We start from the raw sequence: 17,860 nt of genomic DNA on the forward strand, positions 1-17,860 counted from the left end.
ACAAACCTCCTTATACAGGATCACTGGTTTGGGGGGGGGGGGGGAATACCATAAACTGTTAATTTACCTATCGTTAGAAAGTGTCAGACATTTCTCTGATGCCACTGCAAGGCCATTGTGAAAGTATTTCCCTACGTTTACAAAATGTTGTCTAGCTTCACTGCTGGTCTGAGATGAAAAGCTCTTTGCCCTTCTGCCTAAGAGTATTGAATTATTTTGTCCCCATTTCGGCTTTCAGGGAGACGTGATCCTTCAGTGTGAGCACATCTTTGAGACCGTCACAAAGCTCTGCATGCTGGCCAATAAGCAGAACGCTGTCCAAGTTGTCCAGGGAAGGTAAGCACCTATGCTGCCATTCATGCTACATCTTATGAAGGGATTATGTGGCACTGAGCTCTCCCATTTGGTCAGCCAAAAATCTTTTGACCTAGCAGTCCACACCTACCTGACAATGCAATGTGCTTACATTGTCAAAGGGCAGGATTTGGCCCTTAAGCTCATTAGGAGAGTAATCTGGAGCTTGGAGCTAGTTTTCAGGTAATTTGTTTCACAGAACATTTCCCCAGCAGTAGCTGTGGTAGTGACGACTTTGCAGGTTTAGTTAATGTAGGTGAAGCAGGTTGAAGAGATGCAGCACTATTTACAAGTGGACTATAGTGTATTAGTGCTAGTGTGAATGAGATGTCTCCATAGTAAATATGGGTTCCAGCATGTTTGTGTAGCTGGATAATCAGCTGTGTCAGTTTTACTTATAGAAGAGTTTTTTAATTTCATAAGTTTTAAAATGCAATATTTTTCAAACTGCTTCCTGCCATCGGAACAAGTTTGAGTTGTTTGACTGTTGTGTAGTCATCTGGGTGATACCCTGTTCATTTTGATCAGACATACTGCAAAGACAAGATCATGGAGGAGCCTTAAACTGCCAGCAGCTTAATGGTTGGGTTTTCTTTAAACTGAGCTGTGCTGATCCAATGGCTAGACAGTATGCCAGCCAGATCACTCCAGAAAAATGCTGCTCTCAACTAGACAGGAGCAGGTTCTGGAGACGCTAAACACTGAGCAGAGGCAGTTTCTTCCAGATAACATCTGACTAATGCTACCAGCTCAGTATGTATTTAGGCCTTGTGGGCTCTCACGAGACAGGGAGGTGATGTGTATCGATCCTAGACTGAAACCAATGGACTGCAAAAGATACATTTTCCTGCTCTTTATCTGCCTTCTGATTCGGTTACTGTAATACAGCATTTACGTTTGTTCAGTCCAGCCAGGCTCCCTAATTTAGCATGCTTATTTTTTTGTCTTTCATTAGTTAGGGTGTTCTAGTAATCAAACTGCTGTCTGGCTTGGTTGCACATGTGCAATTGTTCAGAGAATTTATCTGTCTGAGGGGTTTTAAACTTTAACTTAATGAGATCTGCCTGGGGAACAGAACCAAAAAGGATCTTAGAGTAAAGCTGTTGTAAGGAAAGCACGTAACAAGTAATATACATTTGTGTACTTGCAGCCTCCAGTTTCACATCAGTTCTGGGAAAGCAGGGATGATAGCTTTCACAACTGGGCAGGCGCCTCAGATCTATAAAGCCAAAAATGGACACCTAACAGTGGTAAGACCTGATTTAAGAACTAGAATTCTAAGTTACATCTGACACTAATGCTTTTCACATGGGTGATGTAAGTGAGCAGAGACGGCTCTGTTCATTTGGAAAACGGGACCGATCGCTTCCTCTTGTTGTCTGTGCATTAGTGTTGGGGTCAGATAAATGACTATGCTTTGTCTTACTCAATAGATCTCCACTCTGTGTATTCTGAGCCCTGCCTATTCACCTTAGTTACACATTCTTACTCTTGCTTCCTCCTGTTAGCCCTGCAGAGCCAGCCTGGCAATGGAGGGAGAGCTAGATTTTCTTCTGGCTTCTGCAGCAACAGAATTGTTCATCAGACTCGACTGCAGAATCTTCCTCTATGGTGGCAATGTGTGAGCCTACAAACACAGCTGGACTTTCAGGTCCCGGGCAGAGTTTGTGACTTTGGTTAGGAAGAAATAAGCAAACTTTCCCTGAGAAAGCAAGAAACTCATGGTTCCATTGGCATAACCATGTCTTTAAGGCACTATCAAGTCTCTAGAGACTGGTGGATAAATCCTGCCTCACATTAGGGAGTTTCTTCCACCCTCTTGCTAGCATTTGGGTAGAGAAGAGCAGGAAGACTGACTGACAAGCCAGAGTGAAGGGAACTTTTCCTCCACCAGCCCAAATGTCTCATGGGCACCAGGTAGCAAATTAACCCTAGAGAGGGAAAGGTAGGAGTCTCTCTTAGACGCTGTTTCACAGGCAATGATGCCAGCATGTTAAGCAACACTTCAACTTAATTTAAAGCTGAAAGATGGCAGTAGGTATGTCTGTCTTTTCTTCATGAGAAGTAACTGTATCTGGGTGCCAGTGGGTTTTCAGCCATAACTCAAGCACCTGGGTGCATCACTTTGCTTGCCTTGCTGATCCCCAGAGGTGCATGCAGCATAATGTGCTTCGTGGCACTGAAGTGCCACATCACTTCTGATAGTCTGAAGTGGCTGCACTGGAGGAGTTCTTCCACACCATTCTCACCAAGGCTGGAATGTCTGCACTGGAATAAAAGAGCTAATAACGCCTTCCTTTTATCACAGGTGTCAACTAGAACAAAGTCCTAATGGTGAACAGGAATTCCTGCTTTGCTTATCGCTATCTTTGCTCATACCAGGAAGGAACCCACTGGATGAGATCAGCACTGACATCTTCCAGCTGAAAGCTTTCTGCTGCCATAAGACTATTGTGATTTGAGTTCACCTGCATCATTTCAGCACTTCGGGGTTTTTTTAAACTAAAGTTTAATATTCAACTGTAGCTAACTCTAGATTCCATTATGTTGCTGTAACATTTCAATTGATGTAGATTCTAATTACTAATACTAAATGTCATAAGTCTGGTTAACCCAAACGATGAAATTCTCTAACATGCAAAATAGCTTTGTCTTAATTTACTAGGTAAGTCAAGTTAAGATCTTAACCATCCAGGAAAGACTTTGAGGAAAAAGAAAAGCGGTTGAGTAGGGATCAATGAGCAATTCATGGCACTAACCAGCAGTAATGCACAAACTGCAGACTGACAAAAGTGGCAGTATGGTCTGGAACCAGCTCTGCCCTCATGGGGCAGCAGTTTGACTTCACCCTGATGCACCAGAGACTAAGTGGACAGAGCGAGTGTGTGCTCTGAACACAGCAAGAATAAGGCTGGCAACACATTCTCTTTACTTGACTCAACATAGTACTAGATGAGGTTGCTTAGCTGGAAAGCACATTCACCCAGCTTTCTTTCTGGCCAGTTAGTGTCTATAGTAGACAGAATTCGAGTCATTCTTCATGTCTGGTATATTAATGGCTATACACAGTGCACTGTATGAGTACAAGGCCCTGAATAGGAATGAAATGAAAATAAAAGATGGGGGCGAACAACATTCTTTGACTTTAAATTTAATTGAGTTGAAACAACAGAATGTAAGAATGGCCAAAGGTCCATCTAGCCCAGTGTCCTGTCTTCCAACAGTGGCCAATGCCAGGTGCTCCAGAGGGAATGAACAGAACAGGGAATCAGTGATCCATCCTGTTGCCCATTCTCAACTTCTGGCAAACAGAGGCTAGGGACACCATCCCTGCCCATCCTGGCTAATAGCCATTGATGGATCTATCCTCCATGAACTTATCTAGTTCTTTTGGTTAACGCTGTTATAGTCTTGGTCTTCACAACCTCCTCTGGCAAGGAATTCCACAGGTTGACTGTGGTGTGTGGAAAATACTTCCTTTTTGTTTGTGTTAAACCTGCTGCCTCTTAATTTTATTTTGTGAGCCGTAGCTCTTGTTATGAGAGAGTAAATAACACTTGGTTTACTTTCTCCACACCAGTGGTGATTTTATAGACCTCTATCAGATCCCCCCCTTTAGTCATCTCTTTTCTAAGCTGAAAAGTCCCAGTCTTCTTATTCTCTCCTCATACAGAAGCTGTTCCATGCCCCTAATCAATTTTGTTGCCCTTTTCTGAACCTTTTCTAATTCTAATCTGTTTCTGAACAAAGCACAATCCCTTGACTTGCGGAGTCTTCAACTGTCTCCTCTCACTGAGACAAAACTACTTTCTCTAGCTGCTTGGAAAGTGAATCTGGTAGAGCAGTGGTTTTCAGCTGATCATCTGCAGACTCCTGGGGGGGTGGGAGGCAAGGGACACAGCAGACTACGATTTCCAAAGGGGTCTATGCCTCAATTTGAAAAAAATTTAGGGGTCCACAAATGAAAACAAGTTGAACACTGTTCTATAGGGAATGAATGCAGCTCCTGATTGGCCACTCTTCTAGCTCAGAGGTGTGGTGGTGGCAGCAGCTATGGGGGGGTCAGTGGGTATTTCTCCTTTCCCTCTTCCCCAGATGTATTAAAGATGGTTCTTGCTAGCTCAGTGCTCTCTATGCCGAGAAGTATGAGGCAAGTACTCCTCCTCTTGCTCCATCAAAGCAGAGAATACCAAGATCTGCTTGGGATGGGCTGAAGCCACAGACTGCATATCCTTGACTTGCTGCCTCTAAATCCTGCTGCTGTACTGATGAAGGGGGAAGAGTCTGGATTAACCAGCTATTCAACTACAATCAGTATTGGAAGGTAAAACAATCAATCTAGGGGGAGACTATAACATGATTTAGCTTCCCCTAAAACAAGCACTTGCCATGGGAGCCAGCCAGATAAGACGAGGGACAGTTTTAAAGAGAAACAACAATCAATAGGGATGTAAATATGAAACATTTCTAATTTATTTTGCATATAATCAAACCAAACTCTAGTACATACTGCATACACAACCATACACAGGAATCCATCTTAAGCTTTTTGTGCATAGCTATACAAAGTTGGTGATTGTACAAAGCAGACGAGCTTACTAGTGCCCTATGTTCAGCGTAACCCAGGCCACGGACAACACTCAGTGAACCAGCCTTAAGATTAAAAACAAGGTGCAGCTTTGAGCTTTGCTGTTTTACCTTAAAGGACAAGCCATTTCCATGTCTAACTGGTTCAGCTGCACTCTGTATTGCCAGTATTACATGCTGGAAACCCTGGCATGAGCATGAGCCTGAAACAGTTATGCACTTTGCCTTGCTCTCTTGCAGCTGCTGGTTGAGATACTGCTTGTTACCAACTGGGGGTGACCTTAGTTACATAAAAACTGCCTCTCTTTTCATCTCAGGAAAGCTGTAGAGGCAAAGGCTTTCTATATGATCCCTTGGCCTTAATGAGGCTGCTCAAAGAACAGCTCACTCTTGAAAAGTGTACTCTTAAGATGGTATTGAAAGCCTGTAAGTTAGTGAAACTATCCCAAGCCAGCTGTGTTGTCAGGAGATCTATTTTAAAGCACAGTGAGGCTTGCACTAAGATTGACTTGTCAGTGTCTGTAAAGTATGCAGAAGATGAAAGCTATGTGCTAACAACTAAGGGGTTGTATTCAAGTCTTCCAATACAATCTAAAGGCCACCTTTCTGCTGGTCTTCAGGCCCTGGCTGGTGGTTTTAATATTCTGCAGCATAATTAAGGCTTTGTTGAAACTTCTACTCTATTTAATAAGCTTTGTGCTATAGAGGATGCTTTGTTCCATGCTGCAGCATGAGGGAGGCCCTCTGAGGTCATAGCCTCAGAGGGTTGTGGTCCCATCCACAACTACAGTCAGATCAGATCACACACTGCACATTATTTTCTAACAGAAAAGACAATAGTACACTTGTATTGCATAACTAAGGCAATTAGTGAGCTAAACCAAGAATGTACTGAACTGCTGTCAACGTAACTCAATCCTTGCTTCTGACTAACATGGCTTTTAAAAAACCCTTCTCCTTTGCTTGAGCTGTATTAATATAACTTAAAGCTATTTAGGAGGGGAAAATGCCACCTTTTAGTCTGATTAAAAAGGGCTGGGGAAAGGTGGTGTTTTTAGAAAGCTTTGTTTGTTAAATTGTACCACCCAGGGGTAGAAATCTAAGCCACTGTATTTATACTAAGCTCAAAATGTAACAGACTGTCTTGTATATTTTCCTTCTTCTCGAGGCTCATCACAGTAGAAACAGAAATGCTGTTAGCTTCCTTCTCATTCAGGAATGTATAGGGCTATCTGTACGCTGCAAACACAGCTGGCTTGGTACATCAGCACTAGCAAAGACAGCAGGAGAGATTGGACCTCTGACAGAAAATGTAGATTTCATGTCACTTGTCTACACAACTGACCAGTCAGCCCTGTAACAGTGGTGGGTTGTGCTTTAGTAAACAAGAGCTAAATTCTTAAACATGTAAAATCTCAAAGTACAGAGTATTGGAAATACAGAAGTGTGCAGTTCACTAGAGCAGAGGCTTTTTCCTTCACCACCACCACCTACAGCCCCCAGCTCTGCTTGTAGATAACAATCCCCCCAACTGAACAATGACAGGGGAGGGGAGGGACAAAACAGCTTCCTTCAGTGTGACAAGAGTTTTAGAAATCAAAGAACATGTAGCTGTGGCAGACAAACCATTTCCTTTGTCAGTACAGACTTGAGATTAAAATGAATAGCCGAGCTTAAACACTGGACCCTAGCAGGGCTTCTCTAATCTTAGACACGTGGGGGTGGGTATTACAGTATCTACATACAAAACACTGATATGATTGCACTTTAAGCCCACATCCGTCAGTTACACACAGTTCAAGATGCTACACTGACTGTTTGGTTTGAAACTAGCTTTACCACAGTGACCTCTTTACATAACTTTACTACTAGAAAGTTAATGTTTGAGGGTCTAGAAGACAGGCACTAGAAACAGAGCTGTACCATGAAAGTCATCTTTGGCTGATAGACAGTTGCCTCTGAAAAGCAGTCTCCACACTCACTTTCCTAGGCATGATGTACCCTTGAATAAACAAGTCAAAATATTGATTGTCCAGTAATCCCTACAAGCAGGTGTATGTATGGCTTTATACCATTCCTACCAACCATTACTTTAGAGGAGCAACAGCTAGTGACACTAACCAAGATAGTAATGCCTTTAAAACTAATATTCCTCTGACAAATGCTAAGTGATGATAGATCTATATTAATTTTACAGTATAATCATTACTTTTGTCAGACTTCCCGCTAGCCACATTACTGGAAAACAGGATGGTACACAAGACAGGTGGTCCAGCTAGTCCATCATCCAAACTCCAAGAGAGGCCAATACCATTCTGCATCAGCAGAAGCTGCAAGAAACAACAACAGAAGATGAGGGACAATCTGCCCTGTGTGAAGGTCTCATTCAAAATCCCTGAAGCATGAGGCTTTATATTCCTTCCAAAACTTAGAACGAACTGACTCTGGCTATTATTTTTAACAACATCCACTCCCTCTGAATAATATATGAACTTCCACCATCACTTCTACTTGACCCTCTACTATGCAACAAGAGACTAGGAGGTAGATAAAACACATTTGCAGCAGAAGAGCAATCTTAGAAAATGTAAAGGTCTATATAGTATTCTAGAGATTATTGTGGCCATTTTCTTCCAGATGGCCTAGAATATGCTGTGATAGAGACAGTGAAGAATAGCTGGAGATATTAACACTTGAAAGGATGGCCACCCATTTCTCCCCAGTAGGCACCAGTATAACAGCACTAGAGGTAAAGCTCTTGATATCCCTTATGGAACTCCAGCTATGAGCAAATGTGTAATTAGCTCCATATTTAGACTAGGATTACATGGTGTTTAGTAGTAGCCCATGAGGGAGTTATCTAGGGCAGCTGTAAAGAAAAACATCCCTATTGATTCAGGAGAAAGTGGAAAAAGTCATCTAGCATGACCTTCAAGTTACATTTTGCGTTTAAGAGTAAATGTTAAATGGTGACTGACTACAGTAGAAATCCTGGATACCTTAGGTAAAGTGTTATGCAAGTCTGATTCCTATCCCGCCATTTACATAAAGCATAAATATCTCCCACCCTTGAACTCCACCATAAAAAGGCTGAGGGTTCTCCACTAGGCCCTAGCATACCACTTTCATTGAACCATTACCACAATGCTGAAGCAGGGGATACCATAACCAGCTCACTTTAACATACTGCCTGCATTTTGAAATTTAGTGCTGGCAGCTACTCAGACTCAACAACAAAAAACAGTCTCTGCCAACCAGCAAGACCTAGCCCCAGAGCAGGTCTGGTTCTGAAACAGTATCACTGCTATTTCAAACCACGCAAAGCAACTCTATTCTGGAGGGAAGCCAGCGTCCACAGAACCTTATCTTCTGAAAGCAAGGCTAAAGCACTTCTATCTAAGGTGCCTTCCCCCTTAAAGGTCCAGTGGGGAGGAGAGTGGAGAAAGTGCTGAAGCAGATGGGGTTAGTTTCTGTAGCGTCACTGTGGCACAGAATAGCATTTCTCATGTACAGGAGGTTCAGATGGGATGGAGTAAACGTGGGTCTGTAGGGAAGGTGGACAGCTCTTTGAAAATCCTAGAGAAAGTGCAGAATAAATACTAAAAGGCAGAAGGAAGAGAACACTCCTCCTCTCTAACCACAAAACAGCAGCAAAAGGAGTGCTGAAAATTCAGAGACATTACACCAAATGCACTGATCTGACCCTTGATACCTTCTTTATTCCTCCAGTAGCTCTACTTCACGTTAAATACCCCAAATCTAGTCTGGTATAAAATGTAATTTTATAGACTTCACTGAACATAAATAAGTTGACTGCTCATCAACTGTAAATAATGGAGCAGGCCAGGCCACAGCTTTCCCAAGAGGGCTGTGCAGTCTGCAGCTGTCACTCCTCACTGATGAAGATGTGCCCTGTCATCTGGACGCTTAATATGAATCCTTCGCACACGTTCAATGCGCTCCCGCTCCTCATCCTCATCCAGGTGATGAGAGCGGCCCGCTGCCCCTCCTGTAGCCTCCAGAAGTGCGTTGTCAGGTCCTCGTCCATCCTGAGCCTCGTAAAGCAAAATGTTCAGTGTCTCTTCATAAATTCGGGCTTCTGGGAACTCCACCTGAGTGCCCAAAACAGCTAGTTTAGGAGAAGCAAAATCAATCTTACTCATTCCAGGCTGGCTTAAATGTCAGCCTAGCCCTCCAGTTTTTATGTACCCTTTGGTAGTTAAGAAATCCTCTCCATTATTCTTGGATGGTGGTACTCTGCAGGAAGTGTGAAATCTTGCAAAAAAGTTACAAGTTATTAAGAGGATCTCTTTATGATCTATGTTTCTGTGCTCCACCTACTGGCTTTCCGCCTCAGATGTCCAACATCCAGTGTTCTCAGACATGAGCATTACCACAAAAAGGCAGATGCAAAGGCAGATTTTTCTGCACAAGGTAAGATTGTATGTGAAAGAATACTACTGGTTTTCATGAAGTATCTTTATATGTTAAATAAGTGAAGCTGGGTGAGTGCATGAGTAGGTTTAAAGATCAGAGCTTGTATTTATTTGTATTGTGATAGCATCTGGAAGTTAGTACCCTATTGTGCTATGCACAAGCACAAGATTATCCCTGTCCCACAGAATTTATTAGTTTGATTTGTTCTCTGCCCTCTCCTCTTTAGAAGGTATAGTGGATGCTCTAGGGAGGGGAGAGCTATTAAAGGGAGGCTTCAAAACAGAAGTCAGGACATTACTCTTACAGCAGCTACTAGGTTGCATGAATGAGTTTTATCCCTACCTTTGTCTGTTTCTTCTCAGTAGCATAGACAATGGAGGTGCAGCAGACCTCAGCAATCTTACGCCCCTGTCCATAGAAAGACCAGCAGCAAATCTCATCTCCTATCACATCCTTAATAAAGAGGACTCTCCCATTAAACCGCAGTGACAGCTTATCAAACAGCTCGATGTTCTTCAGCATGTTGTCATCAGAATTACTGCAAGAGAACAGGGCATCAGTCAAACAGAGTTAATGCCATGCAGAGGAAACAACAACTAAGGAGATTCAGGCAGCTGGAGGTCTAGATGTCCTGCCTCCCTTTATTTACTGTACCAACCATCAAGGTTGTGTTTAGACTTGAGCTCTGGGGCTGCTTCATCTCACTTAGAATCACTCACCACATTAGGGGAGAGAGCCTGCAGCTGAAGGGTGACTGGCCTTCCGTGAAGAAGGTGCAGAGTGTAATACAGCGTCAGTGGTGGGAGTAACCGCTTCAGGATCCATCCCTCAACCAACCTAGTCCATCTACTAAACTTTAGCATTAGCTGGATTGGGCCAGTGTTGTGATGAGTTAGATACCATCACATATGAGGATGAGAGCCCCGCCACCACGCCTGCCCAACTGAGAGCCACATAGGCACAGCCCTCTGTCTCCTGGCCAACTGCCAACGCTGTAGGTAAGACCGCTGCAGGCCATGCAGAAGACAGGGCATCATTTTGCCATGGAACCCCTGCAGGTCACAGCCAGGTATTAAACAGAAAGCTCTTTATTGCTGCAAGTGTGCACTTAGAAATGGAAACTTCTCCCGTGGAAAGCTAACCTCTGTTAGCAGGGACTCCACAAACTGCAGGAAAAGTGCTTACTGCATATGTCAACAAAACACTCAGTAAAGGGAAAAGCCTGTTCTCCTGGAATCTGGTTTCAGACTTAATTTCCAGTTGAAACGGTACATTTAATAACTGATAATGAAAGTTGTTTTACCTGGTGTAGGAATATTTGTTATTACTTCTGTTATACAGCAACTTTACTGCTGGCTGGAAGAAAACAAACATACAGGAAGCACAATTTACTGGCTGTAGTACAGCTGCAACCTTAGTTCCAGGCACGCCCTGGTAGCAGAGAAGGGGTCATATAAAGTGATAGTACTGTGCGTACACCCACCATTTGTGCAAGTGCCGCTGAGGCTGCTGCCTGGTGCTAGCGTGGCAGTCCTGTGTCCCTCGGACAGGTACAGCACAAGCTTCCCCCACAGCGTGCCTTAACCCCAATGTCCCTGGGCTGCGGTGACCAGATCAGTCCTTTATGCCTCTGCTGAGACCCCCAATTAATGCCTGCTGTGGTGGGGGTTTTTTTTTTGGGAGGGGGTGAGGGGAGGTGGTGAGGAATAGCAGGAAGGAGAGTGCATACGTGTCTAATGGGAACAGGAGCCACTAACATTTCATGGCAGGCAAATATCAGTGACTACCGGGCTGGTAAGACAGGTTAAAGGCTCTGTAGCCCACTACTGATGCCCTAAGTCAACCTGTCCTCCCTACCAACTTTATCTGAATACATAAGGCAGGGAAGGCCCACACTGTAAGATGCATTTTTTTTAAATATAGACCCCTTTAAAGACCTAGCTGAAAAGCTGTTTAACTTCTAATTCAGATGGAATAACGAGGCTGCAGAGACCAAGTACCAGTTTTCAGACTCACAAGTTAACAGATAGGTTCCTAAGCATGCACAATTCTGCAAACTAGTGGGTCACATTTCAAAGAGTCAGCTGACATAAGAACTGCCACACTGGGTCACAACAAAGTTCCATCCAGCCCAGTATCCTGTCTACTGACAGTGGCCAATGCCAGGTGCCCCAGAGGGAGTGAACCTAACAGGTGATGATCAAGTGATCTCTCTCCTGCCATCTGTCTCCACCCTTTGACAAACAGACTAGGGACACCATTCCTTACCCATCCTGGCTAATAGCCATTAATGGACTTAACCCCCATGAATTTATCTAGTTCTCCTTTAAACCCTGTTATAGTCTTACCCTTCACAACCTCCTCAGGCAAGGAGTTCCACAAGTTGACAGTGCACTGTGTGAAGAACTTCTTCCTTTTATTTGTTTTAAACCTGCTGCCCATTAATTTCATTTGGTGGGCCCCAGCCCTTATATTATGGGAACAAATAAGTAACTTTTCTGTATTCACTTTCTCCACACCACTCATGATTTTATAGACCTCTATCATATCCCCCCTTAGTCTCCTCTTTTCCAAGCTGAAAAGTCCAAGCCTCTTTAATCTCTCCTCATATGGGACCCGTTCCAACCCCCTAATCATTTTAGTTGCCCTTCTCTGAACCTTTTCTAATGCCAGTATCTTTTTTGAGATGAGGAGACCACATCTGTACACAGTATTCAAGCTGTGGGCGTACCATGGATTTATAGAAGGGCAATAAGATATTCTCAGTCTTATTTTTGATCCCTTTTTTAATGATTCCTAACATCCTGTTTGCTTTTTGACTGACTCTGCACACTGCATGGTCGTCTTCAGAGAACTATTCACTATGACTCCAAGATCTCTGTCACTCTGGCTGGTGAGCTCTGCCTAGCTGTAACCGGGTGTGTGCAAACTTCCCCCAGGGACCAAGCACAGCCTGCTCCTCCTTACCTTATTGGATGTTGCTATAAGTTTCTGCTCTTCCTTAGAAGAAGTGATGACTGGCACTTTGCAGAATGGCTCGTATGCATCTTTGTTCTGCTGAAACAAGACAGTCTGTCAAATGCAGCAGGTGAATGGAAATCTACGGGTAGGGCCTTTGAACAAAATGCAGGGGACCATCAAGCTCTCTCTCATACTGAAGCCTGGGATTAGCTACAGTGATGCAGATGGAGTGGTGACTCACCATTGTCTGAGCCAAGAGGACTTGATGGAGCAGTGAACTGACCCGATGAGATAGCCATGTTCCTTTGTGCGGGCATGCTGGGAACAGGGGCATTACATACTTCCCCATCTTGCTCCCCCGTGAGGGGAAGAGGTACATGAACAGCTGCTGAGGTGCTCTGGGGAGCCTGGGCTCCATCCCCAGGACCGCATTAATGCACCATAGGCCTGTGCCTAAGGCCCTGCCTTCTGGGGTCATGTGACTCTAGATGCCCAACTTTTTCATTTAAAAAGGCTCCTAACTCATTTATGGAAAAATGTGACCTGAGCATAACTGATGTAACGATGCCTGCCTGAGTCTGCAGAGAGCCTGAAACAAACAATGGCTCAGAAGAGTTAACTCTCTAATGCATCTCAACAGGTTGTTAACTCCAAGACCCACTGCTTTGACAGGCCTACTCCACCCCTGCCAAAGACTTTGGGCAGGAAAAGATGAGTGCAGAAGACCCTAAGCAACCATGCAATGGCTGCTGGGGTCCTCCCCAGCTGCTGCTGCTGCTCCTGGGGGAGCAAAGCACCTTATGCCTTTGACTACATCTCTCTGCCATCAGCACTCCACGAGGGTGTTAGGGTCACAGAACAGGCCTGTAGAATTTTATACTGGTGATGAGCAAGCAGGAAAGAGTCCAGCTTGACAGTGGGATCCCAAGGTTGTTCGTGGTGCTGGCAGTTTTAACTATCTTTATTTGTAAGCTAATCGGATCTGATCTCTGACAAGTACATACACCTGGAACCCTATGATGCCATGTTTAAAGTTCACTAGACACAGAGAAAAGAATTATTTGTCCAGAAAAATACTTGATCTTTCCTAAGGCCTTACAGCCTTAACAATCCACATCAAACAAAGGAGCAGGGACTCATTTTTCACTGCTTCCTGCGGACAGGCAGGAAGTGGGATTAATCAGAGGAAATATTCGGAGGGCGTAAGGAAAGGCTGGCTGATGGAACAAGCTGGTGACCAGGCGTCTCACTAGCTCCATGCTAAAGACTGCACACCTACCTGTAGAGCTGCCTGGCACTCATCCACCAGACCCTGAACCAGGTAATACTTTGCCTCAGCCAGCAGCTCTTCAATCTCTCTCCGGCTCTCGGGAAGAGGCACGGCCCCATCACGCAGGTAATTTAATATTGTCCCGAAGTGTTTGCCACAGCGGTCGATCAGAATCCAGCCTGGGAGGGATAAAGCAGGGTACAGCTGAACAGTGGGAAGGGAAAGACTTAGGCAAAGAGTCCACCACCCTCCCTCTTTCCAACTCCAGCTGGCCAGAACATGGTGTAACACGCTGCAACTCTGCGCAGAGGAGCCTCTCCCCAGAACATTGCCTCATGCTGGTGCACCGAGCACATCCTGCTGAGAGGCTCCAGAATACCCCATATCTCTGCTTGAGTTGGCAGCTGGAACAGCAGCAGGCTGTACTTCTACAGGGAATTCTCTGTGTGTCTGTATCTCCAACATTTCTTCAAGCGCGTGTGGTGGGAGGCGAAGGGAGGAAGCTCACTGTATCTTTCAACTCCCAAGCCACTGACCATCAGTTAGCTGAAGTGGTAGCAAAACAAAATTCCCACCATCAAATTAAGCTGAGTTTTTCTCCCACCCCCCTTACGCCCCCGCAACTTCTTTTCCTAGAATCCTGTCTGCTCTGTTGGACGTGCTAGCATACTTCAAACCTTGACTGCCCCTGCTGCCCTCAAACACCCACCCCCACCAGGGCAGATTTTCTATAACTACAGCTAAGAGACAGCCAAATAGGGCAAAACCAAGGATTGCCAGGTAGCTAACTGGAGTCTAGCGGTATGTCTACACTGCACTAAGCCACTGGCGGCTGGCCCAGGGCAGCGGACTCAGCATGGTGGGGCTCAGATTGTGAGGCTGTAACATTGCAGTGGAGATGTTTGGGTTTCGGCTGGGGCCCAGGCTCTGAGATCCTGCGGGGAGGGTCCCTTAGCCCAAACATCTAAGGAAGCAGTTTTATAGCCCCACAGTCCCGGCCTAAGTCAGCTGACCCAGGCCAGCCCTGGGCGTTTTACCCTGAGGGACCTACAGCCAGTCAAGGGCAGAGCCAGGGCCAGAACCCAGGAGTCCTACCTGTTACAATTGGCTCTCTCATGCCTCAGACCCCTTACTGTGCACAAACAAGAGAATGGTGAACCTAAGCAAAATCCCCATCACGCTGGTATTTAATGGTTGTTCTGGGACAGACCAATCCTCCCCAGCATGCAGGAAAGACTGCTGTTGTTTTAAAGAACATTTATTTTCTCCCATCCCCTGCAGGACCCTGATGAAATGCATTCCCCTCCGCATCCCACACACTGGTACGGAAGGGGGGCTTGGGAGTGCTCGCCACTGCAGATGCTTTATCTTTTAAAAGCAATGGCAGATTTGCATTGAAAATAATCCTGCTGCCCCCAAGCAGCATTCATGCAAGAAGGATGAGAAGGCAGCTAAGAGGTGAGTAAGACACGGATACTAGGGAGTTCAGCAGAATCTTTGCAAGTCCCATTTCATCTTCCTTATTCCCAACTGGCACTAAATGGGAACAGCAAATTGATTAGTAGATGAATGTTTTTAAAGTGCTTTGAAGATGTAATGCGAGTATGTGAGCGGTACGAGTGAGATCGTTCTACACGTCGTAGCCTTTCCTTTACGACACCACCTGCTAAAAGGCCCATTACTCACCAGTACTGGACAGGGATACCAGAGAGAAAGGGACACAGAGCTTCAGCAGAATTTAGAATAGACTATACGGCACCCGTAATCTGAATAAATTGTTCATATTTCATCCCCATGCAGCAGCAGTCCATCTCCTGACGCAGACCAAAGGGCCCAGAAAGGCATTACGCAATGTCCAGCTCCAGTTTCCATAAACAGGCGGCCATTTTTATGGGCTTTGACTCAAGAATGTTCTCAGGAAACGCTTGTGGGGAAGGACTCATATTTTAGACAAATAAGGGAAAAGTACGGTAAAGCATGTACCACATGGCTTGAATTAATGAAATTACTACTAAAACTCTGATTACTTGGTTAATTCTCCAGCCCCTGAGTTGAATGTAGGCCTTTCCTCCTGATGGCCTAATTAGCAAGAGATTCACTAGAATTCTACTCTGTACTTTTCTCAGTTTCCCCCCCTTACACTGGGGTGCTGCGTGGTTAGGACTGCAGCTTCAGAGGGCGTGGGAGGAATGTACTAGGAAGTTAGGGTGATTACACAGACCTGATTTACAGACGCTTGTTGCAAACTGACAAAGGAATCAAACTACGATTGTCCCAAATTACTGGGCATAGTACAACATATACAGGGGCCATGGCAGAAATGAGGACCACTGGCCACTGCAGCCGTTCCCAAGACAATGCCACTCCGCTGTAAGGGGGAGAGGCCACATCAAACGCCATCCTCCCAAAACCCGAGAGCTATCACAGACCAAATGGAGCCAGTGACTTGATTTATTGGAATTGCGTAGGGGGGATGGTATAGGGAGAACAGATGCATTCTGGGCACCGGACTGGCAGTCAATAACTCCTCGGTTCTCATCCCAGCTGTGACACCCTCTCTGGACTTGGAAAAGTTAACTTCAGCTTTGGTTTCCCTAGCTGTAAACCTGTAGGAATGCTACCTTCCTAATGGCCCAGGCAGCTGTAGCAAGGATGAGAAAATGCTTTAAAGTGCAAAATGGTGCTGGGTTGCTAAACACCACATTTAACAACTCCATCACTGTGACTTATAGGTGCTTTTGTTCTTACTAGTCAGCCAAAATGTGCTGCAAAAAGGAGAGATTTACCAGGAAAGTGAGCCCCACTGCCACCCGCGCAGCCTGGCTGCTGCAGAGCTAAGAAAGCACGTTTCATCTGTAGTCTGCAGTCTTATAAAGCTTTATTTTAATAATTGTTGTTTTACAAAATGTTTTGGGATCCACTAATCAGGCAGGAATAAATATCCTCAAGAACCATAAATAGACACAATGGGAAACATGGGAGTTGAACTTTTGTTACACAAAGAATTGAAGTGATGGCTCCCAAACACCAAAACTAAAGCAAGCAGCTCCTTCTAGCCAAGTCTTAACAAATAACATCATATCTTGGCATTAGATTACTTGGGGGTCTTCATGCGGCTCTTGTTTAAAGCAGACTAATGAAATCTGGTCTCTCGTTAAAATCTAAAAACACATTTTAGAACAGCTGAGGAGACTAGGAATTCATGTTGCACAGAGAATTCCGGGGGCCTTTGTGGGAGACTAGTGTCTTTCCCCAACCTCTATCCTACTACTCCAGTAAGATGTAGATTTTGAAATATACAGGTTGCTTTAGCTTTCAGATTAAATCTGTAAACTGAAAAGAATCTACACTGTAGCTATTTCTCCTCCAGGATGAGAAGATGTATATTATTTCTATTGTAAATTGGGGGAGGGGGTGTCATACTATGGTGACAGAAGCCATATGATCATTTACTTAGAACAGGATTCTCAGTGTGAAATACTCCACAAGTTTAAAAACTTTACTCTGTAATTTTCTCAAAGAATCTAGTTGCTTTTCCTGAAAAACACTTCCTATTTTGTGCCAGATTTTGGGTGTGACTGAAGAACACAGTATTTGAAGGCTTTGAGATAAGGGTAGTTTCCTTTAAACACCATGATGCTATTGTCCTGGTTTCCATTAATACTTCCAAGTAAAACCAGGCAGTGGAAGATAAAACATTAGCTACTGCAGCAGGAGGATCTCATTTCAACGTGCAAGAAGTGCTAAAATCCCCCTGAAACACCAGTACAAATGGGCAAGTGAGGTATTCCTACCCACGAACTGTGACAGTCACAGCAAAGCAAACATGGTGTTTAACAGGGTCAGATCCAGATGGCCGTATACCCTTGGCAGTAGTACCTTCAACTTTTCCCTCCTGGAAGGGCACAGAATCTGTCCACACATAGAAAAGTGGATTTCCTATTTTAGGACACATTGTAATAGCACTTGTACTGTATTGAACCAGAGCATTTGGGTGAAGCTCTGAGACCATGCATTGGGCAGCATTTGTTTAGTAGTGAGTGAACAGTGCAAGGGCATAGTTTTAATCACAGTTCTAACTCACTTGCTGTGTGGCCTTAGGTGAGTTATTTATCCATGTTACAGATGAGGAAACACAGAGAAGTTAAGGGGCTCTCCCTACTCCTAAGGATAGTGGGAGGATTAATGTTTGTCTAACACTATAAGCATTCTTCTGATTCAGTGCCACGGCTGAAATTCTGAAACCACTGC

At 44.6% G+C, this 17,860-nt stretch overlaps 2 protein-coding genes across 5 annotated transcripts in view; one reads left to right on the forward strand and one right to left on the reverse strand.

Annotated features, from left to right (window-relative positions):
- Positions 1 to 3,903, forward strand: part of MYO1H (myosin IH) — a 58,985-nt gene extending 55,082 nt beyond the window's left edge. Inside the window, exons 30-32 of the mRNA XM_050924566.1 lie at positions 239 to 336; positions 1,505 to 1,604; positions 2,663 to 3,903. Of these exons, the coding sequence (XP_050780523.1) occupies positions 239 to 336; positions 1,505 to 1,604; positions 2,663 to 2,686 (222 nt within the window). The 3' untranslated portion in view covers positions 2,687 to 3,903. The remainder of the gene's footprint in view (positions 1 to 238; positions 337 to 1,504; positions 1,605 to 2,662) is intronic.
- The window catches only part of KCTD10 (potassium channel tetramerization domain containing 10), a 78,890-nt gene that overhangs the window by 55,995 nt on the left and 5,035 nt on the right, over positions 1 to 17,860 (reverse strand). For 2 of the 4 annotated variants that reach the window (XR_007769552.1, XR_007769551.1), the window contains exons 3-6: positions 13,619 to 13,788; positions 12,346 to 12,435; positions 10,682 to 10,734; positions 9,721 to 9,916 (exon numbers count right to left, since the gene is read on the reverse strand). Coding sequence is in view for 2 of the 4 variants with exons in the window: in XM_050924563.1 (XP_050780520.1) it covers positions 8,835 to 9,053; positions 9,721 to 9,916; positions 10,682 to 10,734; positions 12,346 to 12,435; positions 13,619 to 13,788 (728 nt within the window). In the remaining 2 variants the exon portion in view is untranslated. Of the gene's footprint in view, positions 1 to 6,422; positions 9,054 to 9,720; positions 9,917 to 10,681; positions 10,735 to 12,345; positions 12,436 to 13,618; positions 13,789 to 17,860 lie in introns of those variants that run through there. The other 2 variants (XM_050924564.1, XM_050924563.1) reach the window with 2 other exon arrangements.

This window comes from Gopherus flavomarginatus, chromosome 15, assembly GCF_025201925.1.
Source record: "Gopherus flavomarginatus isolate rGopFla2 chromosome 15, rGopFla2.mat.asm, whole genome shotgun sequence".
Lineage (NCBI taxonomy): Eukaryota > Metazoa > Chordata > Testudines > Testudinidae > Gopherus > Gopherus flavomarginatus.